This window comes from Bufo bufo, chromosome 6 (assembly GCF_905171765.1).
Source record: "Bufo bufo chromosome 6, aBufBuf1.1, whole genome shotgun sequence".
Lineage (NCBI taxonomy): Eukaryota > Metazoa > Chordata > Amphibia > Anura > Bufonidae > Bufo > Bufo bufo.
The window spans coordinates 354,816,281-354,840,747 of NC_053394.1; the positions used below are offsets into that span (position 1 = coordinate 354,816,281).

At 43.8% G+C, this 24,467-nt stretch overlaps 1 protein-coding gene across 1 annotated transcript in view; it reads left to right on the top strand.

The window, feature by feature from the left end:
• The window catches only part of ST6GALNAC1 (ST6 N-acetylgalactosaminide alpha-2,6-sialyltransferase 1), a 163,396-nt gene that overhangs the window by 131,712 nt on the left and 7,217 nt on the right, over nucleotides 1-24,467 (top strand). Inside the window, exons 6-8 of the mRNA XM_040437068.1 lie at nucleotides 3,532-3,635; nucleotides 7,959-8,048; nucleotides 8,223-8,322. Of these exons, the coding sequence (XP_040293002.1) occupies nucleotides 3,532-3,635; nucleotides 7,959-8,048; nucleotides 8,223-8,322 (294 nt within the window). The remainder of the gene's footprint in view (nucleotides 1-3,531; nucleotides 3,636-7,958; nucleotides 8,049-8,222; nucleotides 8,323-24,467) is intronic.

The following is a 24,467-nucleotide window of genomic DNA, read 5'->3' on the forward strand; positions in this document are numbered from 1 at the left end:
TTTAACGCATGGTTGCTAGGTGACAGTCTATTCACTGTATTATTTTCCCTTATAACATGGTTATAAGGGAAAATAATAGCATTCTGAATACAGAATGCTTAGTAGGTGATCAATTGAGGGTTAAAAAAATTAAAATAAATTAACTCACCTTCTCCTCTTGTTCGCGTAGTTCCCGGTCTCTTCTTTACTTCTTAAAAGATGAACTATCGGCTAGGACCTGTGGTGACGTCAGATCACATGCTCCAATCACATGGTCCATCACCACGGTGATGGACCATGTGATTGGAGCATGTGATCTGACGTCACCAAAGGTCCTTTAGCCCACAGCTCATCATTAAAGAAGTAAAGAAGAGACCGGGAACTACGCGAACAAGAAGAGAAGGTGAGTTAATTTTTATTTATTTTTTTAACCCTCAATTGATCACCTACTAAGCATTCTGTATTCAGAATGCTATTATTTTCCCTTATAACCATGTTATAAGGGAAAATAATAACATCTACACAACACCTAACCCAAACCTGAACTTCTGTGAAGAAGTTCGGGTTTGGGTACCAAACATGCGTGATTTTTCTCACGCGAGTGCAAAACGCATTACAATGTTTTGCACTCGCGCGGAAAAATAGCGGGTGTTCCCGCAACGCACCCGCACATTTTCCCGCAACGCCCGTGTGAAAGAGGCCTTAGTGTCTGGGCGCAGTTATTTTTTAGAGCACTGTGTGCCAATAATTGTTTAAGGGGCACTATCTGTGTGGTAGTAGTATTCCCAGGGGGACTGTTTCTGCAGTATAGTATTGGGGGTGGCAGGAAACTAATGTGGCAGGAAACTCAATCTCTGCAGAGACGAGAGATGGCAGAAAAATCATCATGGCGGTCTGGCCTGAATGGAGAAGATGAGGAAAGAGAACGTCTACATCAAAGGTGACATCACTGGATGTAAGAGGTATGTGGTGCTATGTAGGAGAGGAGATGCTCCGGCTCCTCCTCCTGCCATTTGCAGAAGGAGGATTCAGAGCTGAGTGAGGACGACGAAAGGGGGCAGCAGGCCACGGGCGGGTGGCAGATGGTGGGGGGGAACCACAAGCCTTGAGCAGGATCAGGGGAGGGAGGAGAGCGGAGGAGATTCCTTGCTGTAGCTTGTTATATAAGCAGGCAGTGCAGCCAGGACAGACCCTCCCCTCTCCGTATGATGTGTAGACAGGCCTCAACTATAGAATGTCAGCTGTACAGTGTTTGTTGGGAGTGGCCTACTGAGTTTGCTCTGTTCCTCCATACATTTGCTTCTCTTACGACAACTAACTTTACTAGCAAACCCCAAGCTATATTTACTATGTGGCACCAGCACCACCTAGGGGCGAGTAAATGCAATGACAATGCCAGCCTAAACTTAAGAATTACAATACATTAAATACAGATACAGAAATTTAAGGGGACCACTTATACACACATTAGTGATCTGAAGGAATCCTATTACAATAAAAAAAAATAATCTCACCTTCCCAAACCTCACCAATCCATGACCGCCAGTCTGTCCTCTTCCTTGGGCCACAGCCATGATATATTGTTGTGGCTTTATCAGTGACATCCCATATAGTGCTGCATCCAATCAGTGGCCTCAGCAGTCTTGAGCCATACACCACTGAGGTCAGTGATTGGTGACACCCGTCAGTCCCACCGATCAACTGTTTCCGCCGTAGCCTTCTCGCAGCTTTCCCTAGACCAAGTGACAACGAGTTCATCGGTCACATGGCATAGGCACAGTTTAGCCCCATAGAAGTAAATGGGGCTGAGCTGCGATACCAAGCACAGCCACTATACAATGTATGGAGCTGTGCTTGGTGAGCTGAGAGAAGGCCGTGAAGCTCACAGGAGCCGTGGAGCTGATCGGTGGGGACTCGGGTGAAGGACCCCCATCAATCAGATACTGATGACCTATCCAGATAGGTCATCAGTATTCAAATCTTGGAAAAGCCAGATTTATCAAGTGAGACTTTTAAAAAAGCCACAAATTGTTGCAATCTTACTCCAGTAAACGGATGGCTTAGAAAGTGGAGGAACCTCAACATAGAGAAACGTTAGGGCCCATTCACTTGACTTTTTTTACTATGTTTTTTTAGGGTTTTTCATGCCAAATATTCATTCAGTGGGAGGCAGAACTTGCTTTTTTTCCCACGCTGAAAAAAAACTGCCGGGAATAAAAGCAGCATGCTCTATCTTGGAGCAGAATCCGTGCTAATTCTCCAATTAAAATTATTGGGAAGCTGGTAAACGCTCCAAAAACGAAAAAAAAAAATCAGCACGGATTCCACGCTAATGTTTTTAAATCTGTCACGTGAACATACCCTTACACTTAACCCCTTCACGCATTATGACGTACAGGTACATCATTGCGTGCCAGGGGATGTATGGAGCGGGCCTCTGCAGTGAGTCCGCTCCATACGCGCGATCTGTCGGCTGTATGATACAGCCAGCATCCGGCCGCACTGACAGGAAGCGGCGATCGCGCCGCCCCTGCCATTTAACCTGTGAAGTAATGCGGCTCCATCTTCCTTCTGATCAGAGCCCCCGCAGTGAAATCGCGGGGCTCCGATCAGTTGCCATGGTGAACGCAATAACAGAAAAAAATATTAAAACGCGATTTGCCTTTTTTTTTTCATTTTATCCCCCCAAAAAATTGAATAACGGTGATCAAAACAATGTATATACTACAAAAATGGCATCAATGAAAACTACAGTTCGTTAGGCAAAAAACAAGCCCTTATAAAGCTCTGCAGACCGCAATATAAAAAAGTTATGGCTGTCAGAATATAGCGATGCAAAGAAAATTTAGATTTTTCAAATGTTTTAATTTAAAAAATAAATAAATAAACTGTTCAAGTTTGGTATCGCCGCATTCATATTGACCCAAAGAATAAGAATGTCAGGTCATTTTTAGTGCGTAGTGAACACTGTGATGTCAAAACCCCAAAAACCTTGGTGGAATTCTGTTTGTTTGTTTTTTTCAATTTTGCCACACAAATAATTTTTTTCCTTTTTTCTAATACAAGACATGGTAAATTAAATGGTGGCATTAAAAAATGCATCTTGTCCCGCAAAAAATAAGCCCTCATATAGCTATGTGAACGGAAAAATAAAAAAGTTATGGCTTTTGGAATATGAGGAGGAAAAATCAAAAATGTAAAAATGAAAATAGGCCTGGTCTTGAAGGGGTTAAAGATACACAAAGGTAATAAAAAAAATTGTGCAACATTTCTGAAATTTAACACAAATTATGGCAACACATACTCCTGCAAAAATAACTTCAAGAGTACTCGTCCCCGCGTGACTGAGATGTTGCAGTTATGCTATCGCAGATATTCATGTGGCAAAAACACTATCACCAAGTGAACACGATCCCTGCTCCTCCACTTCCACTCCCCACTGGAAGACTACTGCCCCTGCTGAGGTCATGTTGGTTGTGATTTGGAGAACCTCTTGAATGAGGGCTATTACGTAGATTGGATTAATAACATGTTCCTTTGTGGGTTTCTCAGGAGACAAAGTACATTCTTTTCACGGAAGGACAGAGAGACTTTGAGTGGCTGAAAGCTGTACAGCAGAACAAAGAGCTCGGCCAGGGTTATCTACGGCAATACCGGTACGTCGTTTGTTAACCATCCATATAACACCCCTCCAGTGACCGTATTCATCTCTGTACAATAGGATGTCTGATCCATCACCTATACTACATGGATTTAGCTATGGCTTCCTGCTAAATCTGATGTTTCCCCGCAACCCCACCAGATCAGCTATTGCGGAGCACCGTAAATTGTATAGTGGGCAGAGCTGGTGAAGCAAATAGGAGCAGCCCTGCAGAAACCAGCTCAGTCCATTACACAACAGACACAGCTGTGTTGCTTCCATGTCAGTTTCCAATTTCAGAGCAAATCCTCAGCAGCTGATGGGCAGGAGTGCAAGGTCTCAGACCCCCACCATTCTGATAAGGATAGCTCATCAAAATCTATAGCCTACAAAAACACAGCATCTGTCAGAAGATTTGTACCTATGAAACTGGCTGACCTGTTACATCTGCACTTGGCAGCAGAAGGCATCTGTGTTGGTCCCATGTTCATATGTGCCCGCATTGATGAGAAAAATGATGTTTTATTATATGCAAATAAGCCTCTAGGAGCAACGAGGGCGTTGCCGTTACACCTTGAGGCTCTGCTCTCTCTGCAACCGTCACGCCCTCTGCACTTTGATTGACAGGACCAAGGGTGATGATGTTTACACTGCCTGGTCCTGGCAATCAAAGTGCAGAGAGTGCAGCAGTTGCTGAGAGAACAGAGCCTCTAGGTGTAACAGCAACGCCCCCGTTGCTCCTAGAGGCTCATTTGCATATATTAAAACATCATTTTTCTCAGCAATGCAGGCACATATGTACATGGGACCAACACAGATGCCTTCAGCTGCCAAGTGCACATGTAACAGGTCAGCCAGTGTCATTGGTACAAATCTGATGACAGATGCCCTTTAAGTGGGTCTGAAACTAGGCTTTTGTGCTTACACCCAATGTATAGAAATATCATGATGTGCATCATACAGAATGTCATATAGGTAATGTTTTTTGTTTATGAAATGACCAGAGAAAACTATCGCTAGGTGGTGATCAATTTGGTCAACCGCCTCCATAAACAGAAACAGCCAATACTTTTTTGTAGGCAAGTGCACTGCTAGAATAAAAAAAAAAAATATATATATATATATATATATATATACACATACTGTGAGGGGTAGCTTTCTTTCAGGGGATCATCCTCAGGACATTGATATGATACGGCTTCAGGACACCAGGTTTAAGGTCCAAACAGTACATTTATTGTGCCACACCAGCAAAATCAAAACAATAAACACTCGCCCGTCCAGGCTCTAACTAAACACAGTATTCCTGACTCACCTAAGTCACCGTTCACACCCTGTGATCACATGCGGCTTTCTCAGCCAGTAGTCCAGCTCACTTCAAGGCTGTAACAAAGTCAGTCCAGGCTATCTCCCAGTCTCGTAGTCCCTCAGCCTTGCCGGGCTGAGACCACACTTACAGAGCCTCACCAGGCCTCTGTTCATGGGTAACACACTCCCCCCTTACTGACAACCTGGGAGGTGCTTTATGCCAGCCTGAGTACCTCCATCTAGTCTCACCTGTGGTGGAATAGGGGTGTGGGCCGCACTATCCACCCTTTCCTTGCCTCTAACCTGTGTGAGATCTGTTACTGTCTCACAATAGATAGATAGATAGATAGATAGATAGATAGATAGACTCACCATCTCAAACCCCCTTAGTTCCATTGCTACCACTCCTTTCCTCCCCGCTGTAGTGTTTTGGCTGCAGTGATGAAATGCCTATATACCAAATGTGACTGATGCAGCCAAACTGTGGTCTCAGCAGTGATTGGGTTCAGTGGTCTAGTGCTGTATATGGGAATGTCCTCACTGCATTCCAAATGGGATGGAATTAGGAAAAAAAATATATTCCGCCACAGTTTTATGGGTTTAGCTTTTATGGCGTTTCCTATGTGGTAAGACTAACCTGTTACCTCTTCACATCGACATATTGTGACACGGCGAGCTGTCTGCATCTTTTGCGGCCCCACTGAAGTTAATGGGTCCTCATCCGATGCGGACCTAAACCACGGTCGTGTGCATGAGGCCTTAGAGGGAAATAAATCATAGTAAATGGAAACCCCAAATAATTGGGTAAAAAAAGTACCAAGTCAGACATGCAAACAATACCTTGTAGGCCATTACTTTTTATAGAGTGAGGCGCCCACTCGTTTCAGTTCCATTTTGGCAGAACTAATCATAGTCTGCACAGTTCTTTTACTGTCTCTGTTTTGGGTTTATTTGAAAAGGGGTATTCCCGTTAGATTAAGTTATCCCCTAGCCACTCGGCTATCTCCGGAACTCCCATAGAAATAAATGGAGCAGCTGCGCGAATGCCGGATCGACCACTCCGTTCATTTCAGGGGGGCTGCTGATAGTATGGGGCCCTGTTCTCATGATCAGTGAGGGGGTCCCAGCGGTAGGAACCCAACCAATCTGATAGTTATCCCCTATCCTGTGGATATGGGACAACTTAATGTAAGGGAATATCCTGTAGGGCACAATATGGATACCGCCCGTCCCTAGGGCTAGGTATCCGGACGGGGTTTCCCCGTTTCGGGGCGGGTGCATTGTGTAGATAGGCAGGGTCAGACTAGCTACCCCTTCTCAACATCTAGGGTAAGTCAGGGTTGGCTGTTCCCGGTCCTATCTATGCATGAAAATACCCAGCTACACCACCGTGGTATCTGACAGGCCACTCCGAACTTGAATTTTGCCAGGTCTGTTGTGCTCATATTTATAGTCTTGACTCCGGGTATAATTGCTATTGATTTTCAGTATAGTTTGATTTTACAACTTAATGTAACCAGAATACCCCTTTAAAATTATATTGTGTCCAGGAGACAAAACTGAGATTTCTTTTTTCCATGGACTTTGACCACTGGTGAGGCCCATACATCTCCATGTTCTGGAAGCTCCAATAGAAACAGATTGAAAAGCTGTGTTGTAGGCAAGCTGTGTCGTGGTACACCTTTTGTATGATCCCTAAACAATGGATATAACCCTGTTTTCTGCAATGCTCCAAATCTTAAAAATTAGTCTAGAGGCAAAAGAATGAGAAGACATGACTCATGGTGGTATTTAAGGCTTTCTCTTCCAACCCTAAATGTCTAAAGTTCCCTTTTATGCCTCATGCACACAAAAGAATTTTCTTTCCGTGTCCGCTCTGTTTTTTTTCTGGACCGCATACAGACCTATTCATTTCAATAGTTCCACAAAAAAATGGAAGTTACTCCGTGTGCATTCCGTTTCCCGTAACATGTCCTATTATTGTCCATATTACGGACAAGGATAGGACTGTTCTATCAGGGGCCAGCTATTCCGTTCCGCAAAATACGGAATGCACGCGGACGTCATCCTTATTTTTTGCGGACTGCAAAATACATACGGTGGTGTGCATGAGGCCTTAGGCTACATTCACAAACCTGTATGTGTTTTGCGGTCCGCAAATTGACATCCGTATGGCATATGTTTTTTTTTTGCGGATCCATTGTAACAATGCCTATCCTTGTCCGCAAAATGGACAAGAATAGGACATGTTCTATTTTATTTGCGGGGCTACGAAACGTATATACGGATGCAGACACGGAAACAAAATACGTTCGTGTGAATGTAGCCTAATACAAATGAGCCCAAATGATTGTACATCCTCATAGTATGCAATTAGGTTACTTTAGTGTGGGAAAATCAAAGTAATTTCTTTCTGGCTACATCCAGCTTATACCAGATATTACATTTGTGTGCCGGCCGTGCCTGTATTACGGTCTGCAAACAGTGGTTCCATAATATACGGGTGCGGCCTTATGCGCATCGTGTCACGGATGCGGACTCATTCACTTGAATGGGTCCACAATCCTGAAGATACGGAGTGGAAGGCCATGGAAGCACTACAGAGAGCTTTCATGGCATTTCGGTCCCTTCCTCTGCACCACAAAAAAATAGAACATGCATGGCGGACCCGTTCAAGTTGAATGGGTCTACATCCGTCAGCTCCAGCCACACGGGCGGTGCCTATGCATTGAGGACCGTAATTTCCGGTTGCAAATGCACGGCACGCGTTCGTGTGCATGAGCCCATAGTCTGCATTTTTTGTGGGTCAGATGTGGACCCACTTCAATCGGGCCGCAATTGCATGAGCCCTAAGAATATGTGATTACAAAGAGTATAGAATTCAGAATGTTACAGAGCAGCGGTAGAACAGATAACTAAGACTTAATTATGTTTAATTAATCTAATATCAAGGGGAATCATGAATTGCTATGCTGAACATGCCTTGTTGTATGGAGTACACATAGTCATTGTGTCTCACCTTTCTCTTTAGGGTCCGTCCTCGGGAAGACTTTGGGAACAATTTTGACTTTAAGAAGTTGTTAGTTGTCCATCCAGATTTCTCACGGTACTTGAAGAACAGGTATTAATAAAATAAATATATTTGAATTTAAATAAATTAATAAAAAAAAAAGTAATAACCTCACTATTTATTGGGGTTTCTGGCTATGAATCTAACTTGTGCCCCATAACAAAAAAAAAAAACACCACTCACCTTTCCAGGGGTTTTTAACATTGTTTCCTAAACATTTTGTAGGTTCCTGAGATCAAACATACTCAATGGACAGTGGTGGAGAATATACAGGCCTAGCACAGGGGCCTTGGTTCTGTTGACAGCATTACATCTGTGCGATGTGGTGAGAACATGATAACTTTGTACAGAGGTGGTCCCATATGGGGCATATATACAGTTAAGTTCAAAATAATAGCAGTGTGTTTAAAAAAGTGAATAAAGCTCAAAATCCTTCTAATAGCTTCTATTTCCATACACAAAAATGCATTGGGAACACTACACATTCTATTCCAAATCAAAACATGAAGAAAAATATATCAAATTTGTGTTGTTCCTCTAAAAAAAAATAAGAAAAGTGAATATTAGACTGTTCAAAAAAATAGCAGTGTTTGTATTCTTCTTTACAAACTCAAACATTCACTATATAAACTGAAAAATGTTTGAAGATTTTGCTTTCCTTTGAACCACTTAACTAATATTTAGTTGTATAACCGCTGTTTCTGAGAACTGCTGTACATCTGTGTTGCATGGAGTCAACCAACTTCTGGCCCCTGTGAACAGGTATTCCAGACCAGGATGATTGGACTACAGTCGTGGCCAAAAGTTTTGAGAATGACACAAATATTAGTTTAGACAAAGTTTGCTGCTAAACTGCTTTTAGATCTTTGTTTCAGTTGTTTCTGTGATGTAGTGAAATATAATTACACGCACTTCATACGTTTCAAAGGCTTTTTTTGAAAATTACATGACATTTATGCAAAGAGTCAGTATTTGCAGTGTTGGCCCTTCTTTTTCAGGACCTCTGCAATTCGACTGGGCATGCTCTCAATCAACTTCTGGGCCAATTCCTGACTGATAGCAACTCATTCTTTCATAATCACTTCTTGGAGTTTGTCAAAATTAGTGGGTTTTTGTTTGTCCACCCGCCTCTTGAGGATTGACCACAAGTTCTCAATGGGATTAAGATCTGGGGAGTTTCCAGGCCATGGACCCAAAATGTCAACATTTTGGTCCCCGAGCCACTTAGTTATCACTTTTGCCTTATGGCACAGTGCTCCATCGTGCTGGAAAATGCATTGTTCTTCACCAAACTGTTGTTGGATTGTTGGAAGAAGTTGCTGTTGGAGGGTGCTTTGGTACCATTCTTTATTCATGGCTGTGTTTTTGGGCAAAATTGTGAGTGAGCCCACTCCCTTGGATGAGAAGCAACCCCACACATGAATGGTCTCAGGATGCTTTACTGTCGGCATGACACAAGACTGATGGTAGCGCTCACCTTTTCTTCTCCGGACAAGCCTTTTTCCAGATGCCCCAAACAATCGGAAAGAGGCTTCATCGAAGAATATGACTTTGCCCCAGTCCTCAGCAGTCCATTCACCATACTTTCTGCAGAAGATCAATCTGTCCCTGATGTTTTTTTGGGAGAGAAGTGGCTTCTTTGCTGCCCTTCTTGACACCAGGCCATCTTCCAAAAGTCTTCGCCTCACTGTGCGTGCAGATGCGTTCACACCTGCCTGCTGCCATTTCTGAGCAAGCTCTGCACTGGATGCACTCCGATCCCGCAGCTGAATCCTCTTTAGGAGACGATCGTGGCGCTTGCTGGACTTTCTTGGACGCCCTGAAGCCTTCTTAACAAGAATTGAACCTCTTTCCTTGAAGTTCTTGATGATCCTATAAATTGTTGATTGAGGTGAAATCTTAGTAACCACAATATCCTTGCCTGTGAAGCCATTTTTATGCAACGCAATGAAGGCTGCACGCGTTTCTTTGCAGGTCACCATGGTTAACAATGGAAGAACAATGATTTCAAGCATCACCCTCCTTTTAACATGTCAAGTCTGCCATTTTAACCCAATCAGCCTGACATAATGATCTCCAGCCTTGTGCTCGTCAACATTCTCACCTGAGTTAACAAGACGATTACTGAAATGATCTCAGCAGGTCCTTTAATGACAGCAATGAAATGCAGTGGAAAGGTTTTTTTGGGATTAAGTTAATTTTCATGGCAAAGAAGGACTATGCAATTCATCTGATCACTCTTCATAACATTCTGGAGTATATGCAAATTGCTATTATAAAAACTTAAGCAGCAACTTTTCCAATTTCCAATATTTATGTAATTCTCAAAACTTTTGGCCACGACTGTACATTCCACAGTTCTTCTCCATTTCTTGGTTTTGCCTCAGAAACAAAATTTTTGATGTCACCCCACAAGTTTTCTATTGGATTAAGATCCAGGGATTGGGCTGGCCACTCCATAACATCAATCTTGTTGGTCTGGAACCAAGATGTTGCACATTTACTGGTGTGTTTGGGGTCGTTGTCTTGTTGGAACACCCATGTCAAGGGCATTTCCTCTTCAGCATAAAGACTCACAGTTTAGACAGAAACCCGTCTGTGGGTATAATATTATGACAGGTGGTATATATAATTATCAGCACTCACAGACTACCACCCCTAAAACATAGCCTTTATTATATATTAATAATAAAATAAAGAAACTAATAACCCTAGTGATAACATAAAGAAAACAATGAAAGAAAAAAATATTAATTTAAATGAGTCAATCCTCTGCACTTAGGGACACGGATAGGCAGGTGCGGGCCAAATATAATATCCTATGGGCTCTGACCCTCAAACTGGCCCTAACTCTATAATGCCCTGCCTAAGAATGGAATGGCTGCCTCAATAGGGGCGATCCCATATCAGGAACCTCCTGAGCGCCCTAGGATGGCCCTGAATAGGGGAAAAGCTAACAGCTAGTATATGCTAACTGAAAAAATGTCACTACCACAATTAGTAGCTCAATAAACTCTCAAAAAAAAAAATAATTATATATATATATATATATATATATATATAACAAACAAAAATTTTACAGCAGCACTAGTCAAATAGTACGGGTGCAAAATCCTCCCAGCAGCCGGCTGAACGGTGAGGGAACGGTATATATTCAAAAGATGAGGCAGCACTCCAATAAATAAGGTGAAAAAACGATGGACCCTTTATTGACCCCTCTGCAACGTTTCAACCGCTCAATGCAGTCTTTATCAAGCAAGGTTTGATAAAGACTGCATTGAGCGGTGGAAACGTTGCAGAGGGGTCAATAAAGGGTCCATCGTTTTTTCACCTTATTTATTGGAGTGCTGCCTCATCTTTTGAATATATACTTTTTCTTGCAACTGTATGTGAACCCTTTGGAATGATATGGATTTCTGCACAAATTGGTCTTAAAATGTGATCTGATCTTCATCTAAGTCACAACAATAGACAATCACAGTCTGCTTAAACTAATAACACACAAAGAATTAAATGTTACCATGTTTTTATTGAACACACCATGTAAACATTCACAATGAAGGTGGAAAAAGTATGTGAACCCCTAGACTAATTACATCTCCAAGAGCTAATTGGAGTGAGGTGTCAGCCAACTGGAGTCCAATCAATGAGATGAGATTGGAGGTGTTGGTTACAGCTGCCCTGCCCTATAAAAGACACAAACCAGTTCTGGGTTTGCTTTTCACAAGAAGCATTGCCTGATGTGAATGATGCCTCGCACAAAAGAGCTCTCAGAAGACCTACGATTAAGAATTGTTGACTTGCATAAAGCTGGAAAGGGTTATAAAAGTATCTCCAAAAGCTTTGCTGTTCATCAGTCCACGGTAAGACAAATTGTCTATAAATGGTGAAAGTTCAGCACTGCTGCTACTCTCCCTAGGAGTGGCTGTACTGTAAAGATGACTGTAAGAGCACCGTGCAGACTGCTCAATGAGGTGAAGAAGAATCCTAGAGTGTAAGCTAAAGACTTACAAAAGTCTCTGGCATATGCTAACATCCCTTTTAGCGAATCTACGATACGTAAAACACTACACAAGAATAGATTTCATGGGAGGATACCACAGAGGAAGCCACTGCTGTCCAAAAAAAACATTGCTGAATGTTTACAGTTTGCACAAGAGCACCTGGATGTTCCACAGCAGTACTCGCAAAATATTCTGTGGACAGATTAAACCAAAGTTGAGTTGTTTGGAAGAAACACACACTATGTGTGGAGAAAAAGAGGCACAGCACACCAACATCAAAACATCATCCCAACTGTGAAGTAGGTGGGGGCATCATGGTTTGGGGCTGCTTTGCTGCGTCAGGGCCTGGACGGATTGCTATTATCAAAGGAAAAATGAATTCCCAAGTTAATCAAGACATTTTGAAGGAGAACTTAAGGCCATCTGTCCACCAGCTGAAGCTCAACAGAAGATGGGTGTTGCAACAGGACAACGACCCAAAGCATAGAAGTCAATCAACAACAGAATGGCTTAAACAGAAGAAAATATGCCTTCTGGAGTGGCCCAGTCAGAGTCCTGACCTCAACCCGATTGAGATGCTGTGGCATGACCTCAAGAAAGCGATTCACACCAGACATCCCAAGAATATTTTGCTGAACTGAAAGTCTTTAAAGAAGAATGGTCAAGAAATCCTTCTGACCGTTGTGCACGTCTGATGTGCAACTACAGGAAACGTTTGGTTGAAGTTATTGCTGCCAAAGGAGGTTCAACCAGTTATTAAATCCAAGGGTTCACATACTTATTCCACCTTCACTGTGAATGTTTACATGGTGTGTTCAATAAAAACATGGTACTACAAACACAAAAAAGGGGGGGAGGGGTCAGCACATCCCAATGCGCAGGTGCACGTCGCTAGTGTGGCTGCAAATATACATCTGACAAACACATAGTGCAACAGCACTCTACAAACCAAAAGTAGAGTACAAAAGTATATTACATTGTAAATGCTATGCTAATAATTTAGAGATGATTAGCAAATACATTTTGTACAAAATCATGCATGTGGGACCTGCACTTCCTGGATTTCATGGTCGCTGTTATGGCACCCAACAGGTGAGCTTTAGTGTTAGGACCCGTCTTATAGAGATCGCCTTGGCGTGCGGCAGACGGGCTCAAATGATTTTGTACAAAATGTATTTGCTAAGCATCTCTAAGTTATTAGCATAGCATTTACAATGTAATATACTTTTGTACTCTACTTTTGGTTTATAGAGTGCTGTTGCACTATGTGTTTGTCAATAAAAACATGGTAACATTTAATTCTTTGTGTGTTATTAGTTTAAGCAGACTGTGATTGTCTATTGTTGTGACTTAGATGAAGATCAGATCACATTTTATGACCAATTTGTGCAGAAATCCATATCATTCCAAAGGGTTCACATATTTTTTCTTGCAACTGTATATATAAATATATATATATACTGTAGGAAGGCACAAGGGGCCGTCATTGATGGAAGGTATGTGTCACCGAGATTCCTGGCCTCAGTGAGGTAAGAGCCGGTAGTTTTAAGTGTCAGAGGCAGCTAGTGCTGACTGACACTGTTTTTTGTTAGTATGGCTGTAAAGCCGATCCGGGCCGGCTCTTACTGGGAGTAGCCAAAGTGCTGGGTTGGTGGCTACTCCCCACGCTCCAGGCCGGGTCTTTTTGGCCTATATAAAAAACTCAGCCAGCAATCTCAGCTGGGTGTGTTGTATCCTCCATCTGACAGAGAAGCTGGGGAGTCTCTGTTTTGGGACCTGTGAATTTGTGCCGTGCTAAAGGGCTGAGAGACGCATGCTAGGAAACAGGCCCTAAAGCCTGCTGTGGACTGCGGATGGAAAACTGCTAAACAGGTGAAGATTTTGTTCTATGGACATTGCATGGTGTGAACAAACACCCAGACTGTGAACGGTCATTTTTGTTTTTCCTTATGTGTGAATAAACACTAAACTGTTTAAGTTAAAGACTTTGTGATTGACTCTATACTGCGTCCGCTAGCTTGTCTACCAGAGCAAAACCCAACAATATGCAGAAAATAATAAATTAATGAAATAAATAAGAATCAAAGTTTGTATATCACTACCGTAAACCGATCCTGATTATAGATAGCTGTAAAATTGATATTATAGCAAAAACATGCCGTGTTAGTTTATCACGTTATCATCCCGATGCGTTTCACCCATACATAGTTGGGCTCATCAGGGGACCCATTGGGTAGATACCTGACCAGGATCAGGTCAAGACTTAGATCTGAAAACACTTAAAGTAAACCAGTAGGATATTTCCAGTTTATAGAACAAAACTGGAAATGGTAAGTCTCAAAAGAGTAAATATAGCAGATGTCAATAACAGCTCACTCATACGGTATATTCTCCCAATGACGGGAAACTATTCAAAATGAAAATAAACCAATTGGCTACTTGCGTGTCCACTAGGTAAAGATCGGATGATACTGTTGTACAGGTGCCACGCCCCCTGATATATCAATCACGAGGTGGACAGCAGTAGACGAAAATCACAGTCACCTATACATGAATCAGGCGCTGTATACAGTGGTATACGGAAGAGCTGGTGGAGTTAACTAGCAAAGCACAGATAATGCTTTGCTGCAGGAGCCCAGTGTAAAAATACACAATCAGGGTCCATTCACACATCCGTGTGTGTTTTGCAGATCCGCAAAACACGGACACCGGCAATGTGCGTTCCGCATTTTGCGGACCGCACATTGCCGGCACTAATAGAATATGCCTATTCATGTCCGCAATTGCATAGAAATGAATGAATGGGTCCGCAATTCCGCAATTGCATAGAAATGAATGGGTCCGCAATTCCGTTGGAATTGGAAACGGAAACGGAATTGCAGATGTGTGAATGGAGCCTCATAGATGTGTGACACAGTTCCCCGTAAGTGTATGAGGCACTGCATATAGTGGTCCTGTGTCACAGTGGCAGAGGGTCTCCTTTTAAAACATTTCAAAGACTCTGTATTTGTCCAGTTGGAGCTCATATAGCCGGCACAATAATTACAAACCAAAGTGATTGCAATGTTGGTCCTGAACGCGGCATGGACAGTACGTGCATCTAGCTGGCCTAGTCCTGACACTCCTCATACTCACTATTTAGAACTTTTATTATTGCATTCGTCTTTTTTTATTCTATTAAAGGACCATTTGCAGGGACATACACAGATCTAATAGGGCCCAATAGAAAAACCTATTATGAGGCCTCTGTGCCAAAAGTTTTCCAGTCAAACACCCCTAGGCAATGTGAAACGCAAAACACAATGCTCCGGATATTTTACTAATTTACTTACTTTTATTTTAAAAATTGTAATAAAAAAAAAATCACCCTCGGCCTCACCCACTTTATCCAACTTTTATGTCTTAAAAAAATATGGTGCTTATTTTAGACACCATGGGGGTTATTTACTATTCTGAAATATGCCTAAATTAGGCATATTTCAGGTGCAGATGGCGGCGCACAGGTTAGTTGCACCACTATCTGCGACTTCTCCCCGCCCACATCAGGTTTAAAATTGTGGGTGTGGCTGGTGTTAAAGTAGCCCTAAATTAGGGTATTTGAGATACACTCTGGTGCTCCAAATCAATGTACCCCCAGGGGTTAATATCCACGCGTGGTTGAGAGACTAGACACTGACGCTAGTCAAAGCAATCTTTACCTTTTATTACAAAGAGTAAACGTTATATACATTTTCAGAAGAGGGCAGTCCTCTCTGAGGCTTAAACATTGTTTCATTGGTCAAAGGGAAAAAAGAGATAAGAGAAACAGAGATAACACTCTTAACATGTGCACCACATTGGAATGTGAACTAATGTAAACATCAAGTAGGCGCCATCTTCTCATGGCGTCTATTCTAACAAGAATACTGCATACGTCATATGTGACACTTCAAGGAGGTGCTTCTCTATAGGCAGTGAATAATAGGTATATATCATCAACCCATATGATTGGCTTATGCATTCCTCCACAGTCTATATACCTCCCTTGGGACACCTGTACAAAGGTGAGAAACCAGACATTGCCCACAGCACAGCTCCCTGCCCCCCCTCTCTTCTCCACTCTTGAAACAAAGAGGGGGGTGGGAGGCACTTGTAAAGAGAATAAGTTAACCAATTACTGTCCTAGAGATACAAAACATAGAATAAAATTCACACATCTCTATCATTCCCCCCTTGAATTTCATTCTCTCCCTAAACCTAAACATCTGTCCCAATACTCCGACATCTTCTTCACCAGCTTCCACGACAAGCCATTCCTAGCGAACAGCCTCCCGTGACACTGGATTTGAGCACGGGGAAGTCAGATGATCTTTCCCTAACTGGCGTTGACATTATATGGGGGGACTGGAGGTCATCAGTGCTCCTGATTTTCTGGATCGAAGTCTTCATACAATTCTCCAATCATCATCTCTGGTGTGGCCTCATCAACTGCCTTGTTGAACAATTTTTTTACACAGGGAATAATACAGCAGATAATTAGAACAAGCAAAATCAAAACAACGATGATGATGATACCAATTTGCAACAACATCTGTTTCCAATTTTTGAACCAGTACTCTAGCCCTTCTGCCCATGAATTGTCTATTCCTGAATTCCTTTTTAATTCTTCAGATAGGGAGGTCAATCCCTTTAAAGCATTCATGACCTGCCCATTGGGCCCTAGATTATCGGGTATGACAGTACAGCAGGTTTCTCCTATCATTTTGCAAACTCCTCCTTTCTCTGCCAGCAACATGTCCAAAGCCATTCTGTTCTGGAATGCCATAGTACTAGTGGGACCCAATTGTTCTATTATACCTTTTAGGGCATCCCGAGTGTAATTCACAAAGTGTTGCTGGTTATAGTAGATATAATTTATCCAATCCACATTTTTGTTTACCACAATTATTGGGAATATAGATTTAAATCCTGCTGCAACTTGATTCTGTGCTTTAAATTCATCAGGGACTCCCCTCGGGACTCCTTACTTTTTAAAGCCTTTTGGGGCCCATATCCCCAATCTTCCCCTGTGTTAGTGATGACATTAGACCAGGAGGAACAGTAAGAGTTACCTGCTTCAGTAACACAGATATAGTATTGGAACAGTTTATACTCCTGTATTGTCATCAAATCATAACATCTGCAATCAGCAACATCACAGTAATCAAAGTCATATACTTGAAGTTCTTTGGTTAAGTTGACCCAAAAGACCAAAGGACTTCTGTCTGAATGTGGTTCCCAATAATGACATTTCAGCTGAGGTTTTGGGCACACATTTTTGTAGAAACATTTGTCTGAGCTTACATAACCCCCCATATGATGAATAGAATGAAAAAGGATATCATCATTGTTCAGGAGGTGGGTCAGGATTCGTGATTCTTTTACAGTGTGATGAGTGTATCCAAGTCTTTTTTCCCTCTAGTTTCACTGAGGTAGCTGTTGTAAGCAGTACTTGGTAAGGCCCCTCAAATCTGGGTTCCAGTGTCTTTCTGACGTGTTTTTTTACCAGGACCCAGTCTCCGGGCTGCAACTTGTGACTTCCAGGAATCTGTTCAGGATCTGGAAGTAAAGAAAAAACTCGAAAATGTAGATCAGTCAAATGTTTACATAGAGCAATCACATAATCAGCTAGACAGTCATACTGTAATGCAAGCTGTTCTGGAAAATACTGTCCTAACTTAGGGGCACTACCAAATAGGATCTCAAAGGGAGATAGTTTCTCTTTTCCCCTGGGAGTATGGCGAACACTAGCCAGGGCAATTGGAAGGGTTTCTGGCCATGGTTTGCCAGTCTCTTGGGCCATCTTCAGCATCTTTAGTTTCAGAGTGACATTCATTCTCTCTACTTTTCCGCTGCTTTGTGGTCGGTATGGTGTATGAAAGACCAAGTGCGTTCCCAGAGCTGTCCATATTTCCTGTGCAATGTCCGCAGTGAAAGCAGTCCCTTGATCACTCTCGATCACTTCAGGTACCCCGAACCGGCAAACCACTTCGTTCAACAACTTCTTTACAGTAGTTTTCGCTGTCTGGTTCTTCACTGGGTAGGCTTCTGGCCATCCAGAGAACATGTCTTCAACCACCAAAGCATAATGGAACCCCTGTGCAGGGGGCATTTGGATGTGGTCGATTTGGATCCTTTGGAAAGGGTACAAGGGTTTTGCTAGGCACTTTGTGGGAACCTTCTCCAGCTTCCCTGGATTGCACTTGGCACAGACCATGCAGCTGTTCACATATTGAGAGGTGTAGATGGCGGGTGCAAACCATATGGAGGAAATGTTCATGGCTGTCCCTAGATGTGTGGGTCCATGGGCCCAACAGATTACATTTGGATATAAACTTCTCGGTAGGCACAGGAGGTGGCCCAATCTCCATATTCGATCTTCATCTGGGCAAGCATCTTTCCGAGCCCACACCTCATACTCATCATCTGTAGCCTCACGTTGTCTGTCTTCCAAGATCATCTTAGTGAGGAAGAATCCCTTTGGAATTCCACCTTCTCCCCTGGCCACTTTACCCGGAGCGAAAGCCATTATGGTGCTGAGATCCTTCATTTCCCTCACTGCCGCTTCTTTAGCTGCCTTGTCTGCTAGAGCATTCCCCTGGGCCTCTGGAGTTTCCACTTTTGAATGGGCTTTGATCTTCAAAATTGCAGCTTGTGTGGGGAGGCTCAGAGCTTCCATCAGTGCCTGCACAGCTTCCGCATTCTTCACAGGTGTGCCTCCTGCTGTCAGAAACTTCCTGCTTTTCCATATGGGTCCAAAGTCATGGGCTACTCCAAAGGCATAACGTGAATCAGTATAGATGTTTGCAGTTTTCCCTTCTGCCATCTTGCAAGCCTCAGTCAGAGCTATTAATTCAGCCTCCTGTGCTGATTTATCCGGTGGAAGCGGTTGTTGCTGTAATACTGTTTCCATTGAGGTAACTGCATATCCTGTGTGGAATTTACCTGTTTCATCTGCGTATCTAGATCCATCCACAAACAGTGTCAAGTCCGGGTCCAGAATAGGAGTTTCTTTGATGTTCCATAGGGGCTCAGTTTCTTGTTCAATTAATTGTAGGCAGTCATGGGCTTCCCCGTTATAAAACTCATCATCTGAGTATGTGGCATCGATGTTGTCGTCCTTCCCTTCTTGAGACCCCCCTTGAGGGTAAGCAAGGAGTGAAGCTGGATTGAGGACATGGCATGTGCCGATAGTGACCGTATCCGGAAGTAAGAGAGAACACTGCATTCTGAGATGTCTAGCTGCAGAAAAGTGTTTTGGCGGAGTCTGCTGAAGGATGGCTGATATTTCATGAGGGGCCAGGATTTGAAGTGAATGACCCAGCACAACATCAGCTGTTTTGTCCAATAGCAAGTGACATGCATGAATAGCTCGGATACATGATGGACTTCCTCTGGCACTGGGTCAAGCCTGGTCGAGTAGTAGCCCAGAGGGCGACTGCGGCCTCCATGTAGTTGGGTTAGCACACCTGTGGCATATCCTTGACGTTCCATGACGTAGAGTCTTAATGGTAAGTTGTAGTTCGGGAGGCCCAAGGCTGGAGAGGATATGACTGCTTGTTTTATTAGTTCAAAGCATTGTTTGGCCTCAGAGGTGAGGTAGAAAGGCTGAGTAGGAACACAATCATACAAGGGTTGCATGAGGATTGAAGCATCCAGAATCCATGGTCGACAGTATGAGATTAGTCCTAGAAAGGCTTGAAGTTGTTTTGGTGTTGTAGGCTCAGTCATCTTCATGACCGCTGTCTTCCTATCTTCCGTCAGGTGTTTAGCCCCAGGGCTGAGACAATGGCCCAGAAAAAACACCTTGTCCTGACACCACTGGATTTTCGCAAGACTGACCTTGCATCCTTGTTGTGCCAAGAAGAGCAGTAAAGCAACAGAAGCTTCTCTGCATGTTTGTGCAGTGTCAGCATACAAGAGCAAATCATCCACATATTGCAGGAGTGTCACTGTATTATGCTCCATTCTCCATTCATTCAGTATGGAAGACATGGCTTTACTGAACTGAGGACTGTTCTGTGCTCCTTGGGGCATGACCGTCCAGGTATATTGGCATCCAGCATGCGTGAAAGCAAACAGATATTGACTGTCTGGATGAAGTGGCACTGAGAAGAAGGCATTTGCCAAATCAATGACAGTGAAATGGGTGGCTTCTGGAGGCACACATGACAAAAGGGTATATGGTTTTGATTCCACTGGTGTCTCCAGGACTGTAACTTCATTGACAGCCCGTAGATCTTGTACCATACGATAAGTGTCTGGCTGTCCTTTTTCCCCCCTTCTTTTTGACTGGGAAAAGGGGCGTGTTACACAGAGAGGTTGTTTTAATTATTGCTCCCTTTTCTTGGAATGCCAGGATTTGCTTAGTCACCGCATCTATTTGTGCCACTGACAATGGATATTGGGGTTTGCGTGGTAGGATGGCACCTGACTTGAGCGTGACTACTACTGGCTGGACCTTTAGTCTTCCAATATCTTGTGGCCCTGAGGACCATAAATGGGGAGGTATCAGCTTCATTACATCTGATGGGATAGTTGTTCCCGATATCTCTTCTGGTTGTAGGACGGAAGAAAGTGTAATTGTTCCGTCTTCATGGAACTGGATGTTTGCTTGCATTTTTTGGAGTAGGTCTGCCCCCAAGAGGTTGAGGGGGCAGGTAGTAGACACTACAAATTGTGACAGGACCGTGGGAGAAAGGACTAAACCTGAGGACACAGGCAATGGTTTAGTCAGCACAGATGTTCTTGCCTCTCCATCAATGCCAATACATTGTACAGTAATATTGTCCAGAAAGGACGGGTCATAGATCTCTTCAAGTCGGAGCACACTTCTGGCTGCACCAGTATCCACAAGAAAGGTGTGTGGGTTTCCCCTTCCCCTGGGTTCCCCCCCCCCCCCCCCCCCCGCCAGCTGTACAGTTGGTGTAGGGCCACACTGGGGAGGACACAAAGCCATAGTATTAATGGCCTCTCCGACGTGTGGATCTGGCTTGCCCCTGTCCTACGGTTGATTTGGGGCTGCCCCCATTTGTTGGACTGCCTGGGCAGTTTGGGTCGGTGCCCAAGGAAATTGGGGAGGTCTCCTCTGCCCCCCCCTTGGCCGATGTGGGCATTCCCGTTTGTAATGCCCCTGTTGTCCACATCCATAGCAGGTGATATGGGCTCTCCAGGCCGGATCCTGAAATCTTTCTTCTGCCCCCCTGGGCCCTTCCCTGCTAACCATGACAGGATGAGTTTGAGGGGCTGCCTCAATGCTTTTTGCTATTACTACAAGTGTTTCCAGGTCAACCATCCGATACTCAGGGAGGGCAATTTTTAAGGCTTTTTGGATAGGTATTTTTAGCCCATCCACGAAGGCACTGGATAACATTCTTACTTGCACTGTATCATTACGATTGAATCCTGGATCCCGGAACATCTGTTCCATCCTGTTAGCAAATTTTTCTACGGATTCACTTTGGTCCTGCTTCATATCTTCTATCTGAGTAGCTTGATCAGCCAATCTCCCCCTTGCCCATTCCTCCAACTTCTGACTAAATTCCTCCCCTGACTCATATGTCTTTAAGTGTTCTTCTGATGCATACGGTGGGAGATTCAATTCCCGCTGCATGGTGGGCCAGAAGGAGTCCCCTGCTTTGATTTGTACCAGCCCAGACAAGTCCCTCCATGCAGCTGAATGCGTCTTCCTTATCTGCTCTATTGCTCTGTAGAAAGGCATAGGGTGCAGTTCTGGATCCGGGAGTGAGTTCACAAAATTTGTGGCTTGGGTGGGGCTAAACATAACATATCTTCCTCCTGTTTTATACTCCTCACTGGACATGGCTGTTGAGGTCTGGGCTTGTCGTGTTAGGATGTCTATTTGTCCAGACAGTTTGGCTACCATCAGATCCAGTTCCTTCTCTTTCTCTACTCTAGACATATCATCCAATTCAGGTGGTTCCTCATCTGCTACACCTTCTGGTACACCTGTACTCTCCTTGTCCTCATCGTCTGTTCTCTGGTCTTCCATTCTATTGGATTTTGCAGGTCCTGTCCTCTTCACCCCCCCCCCCCCCCCCCCCATCCTGCCCCCATCATGATTGGCACCACTGGTTTCCCTCTTTGTGACACTCCCTTTTCTGGTACGTAGTACGTGCCGTCAGCATTTATGACTGGATATATGGGCGCTGGCAGGGGGGGCATGGGCTGAGTTGTCTCCTGTGTTTCCCCAAAGGAGATGAGAGGCGGTACATTATTATCTGGAGCCACAAGGGGGGAAGCTGAGGGGTTTGCAGCTACTGCTATCAGAGAGGAGGTGCTACAAGGCCTGGGGGCTCCACATGCCAGGCAAGCGTTATGTGTATCTGGGTTTTTCTGCCTGCATACATTACAAACCCACCCCTCAGGTCTCTGTTGGGGGAGGGCACTTTTCAACTCAACAGGGCCTGCGAGTTCCTTTGTTTGTGAGCACCATGATAGGGTGGTGGCTCATCTGGTCCCACAGTATACATATACAGTACAGACCAAAAGTTTGGCCACACCTTCTCATTCAAAGAGTTTTCTTTATTTTCATGACTATGAAGGCATCAAAACTATGAATTAACACATGTGGAATTATATACATAACAAACAAGTGGGAAACAACTGAAAATATGCCATATTCTAGGTTCTTCAAAGTAGCCACCTTTTGCTTTGATTACTGCTTTGCACACTCTTGGCATTCTCTTGATGAGCTTCAAGAGGTAGTCCCCTGAAATGGTCTTCCAACAGTCTTGAAGGAGTTCCCAGAGATGCTTAGCACTTGTTGGCCCTTTTTCTTTCACTCTGCGGTCCAGCTCACCCCAAACCATCTCGATTGGGTTCAGGTCCGGTGACTGTGGAGGCCAGGTCATCTGGCGCAGCACCCCATCACTCTCCTTCATGGTCAAATAGCCCTTACTTTCAAAGTTTTCCCAATTTTTCGGCTGACTGACTGACTGACCTTCATTTCTTAAAGTAATGATGGCCACTCGTTTTTCTTTACTTAGCTGCTTTTTTCTTGCCATAATACAAATTCTAACAGTCTATTCAGTAGGACTATCAGCTGTGTATCCACCTGACTTCTCCTCAACGCAACTGATGGTCCCAACCCCATTTATAAGGCAAGAAATCCCACTTATTAAACCTGCCAGGGCACACCTGTGAAGTGAAAACCATTTCAGGGGACTACCTCTTGAAGCTCATCAAGAGAATGCCAAGAGTGTGCAAATCAGTAATCAAAGCAAAAGGTAGCTACTTTGAAGAACCTAGAATATGACATCTTTTCAGTTGTTTCAAACTTGTTTGTTATGTATATAATTCCACATGTGTTAATTCATAGTTTTGATGCCTTCAGTGTGAATCTACATAGTCATGAAAATAAAAAAAAACTCTTTGAATAAGAAGGTGTGTCCAAACTTTTGGTCTGTACTGTACATCTTAGTTTTTTCATCCCATCTTTCTGTCCCTCCAGTTGCCATAAATCGACTTGCCGCTCGGTGCCATGCCTGCGCTGCACCTAATAATCCTTCATCATTCAGCTTTCCTCGACATTGCTGTACCAGTCTTTTCAATATTTCAACATTCAATTCTCCATTAATATCACATCCTGCAATCTTCATTAACTTCTTATACTTTTTTACATGTTGACTTCCTTCTTCTCTCGCTACAAGCTGAGGAGCAGTATATTCTCCTTGTTTATGTAAGTGGGACTGACCCATCTCAACCGCAGTATTTCAGACTGACACACACACACAAAACAGAGGAGTGATCAGCACCTTTAACCCTTTCCTCCGCAGACAAAGGATTCACCCTCCCCTCTGGTTGGCTCAAATCTGACTATCACGTCTGACTAGTCAGCTGGGACTCCCCGCACGTCTTCCCCCTAGAGGGTCAGACGGGCTCCGCACGCGTCTTCCTGGGATCAGGTCAGGTGGAGAATATCTCTGCAGTCTTCCCTTTTCTAAGGGTCATGAGACTCCACGCGTCTCCCTGGCCAGGTCAGCCGGAGTTTACTTTGTCCCACACCTCGGCGCTACAGCGGCCCCTTCCAAACCAGGAGGTTACTGTCCCCTCCCTTTGTCTGTGGTTTTACCATCTGTGCTCAACTCACTCCTCAGATAAATCACAGACACACACAAAACATATACACACCAGTGATCTTATAATTTCAGACTATTGGTTCTATAGACTCCAAGCTTTCAGCATTACAGCCGACTACTATACTTACATCGGTACCACCTCACAGCAGACTGAGCTATCTGAGCATGACGAAGTAAATAGCAGAAAGGCAGAGAAGATAAAAGTTTTCTCACCTTTCTTTTGAGGCTGCAGTCCTCTCCCCTCTGCCGTTCGTCAAGCTCAGGGCCCTTCTGGTCGGCTGTTGGATGCTACCTTCGCTTGGAGTCCCTGTTCGGGCGCCAGCTGTTAAAGTAGCCCTAAATTAGGG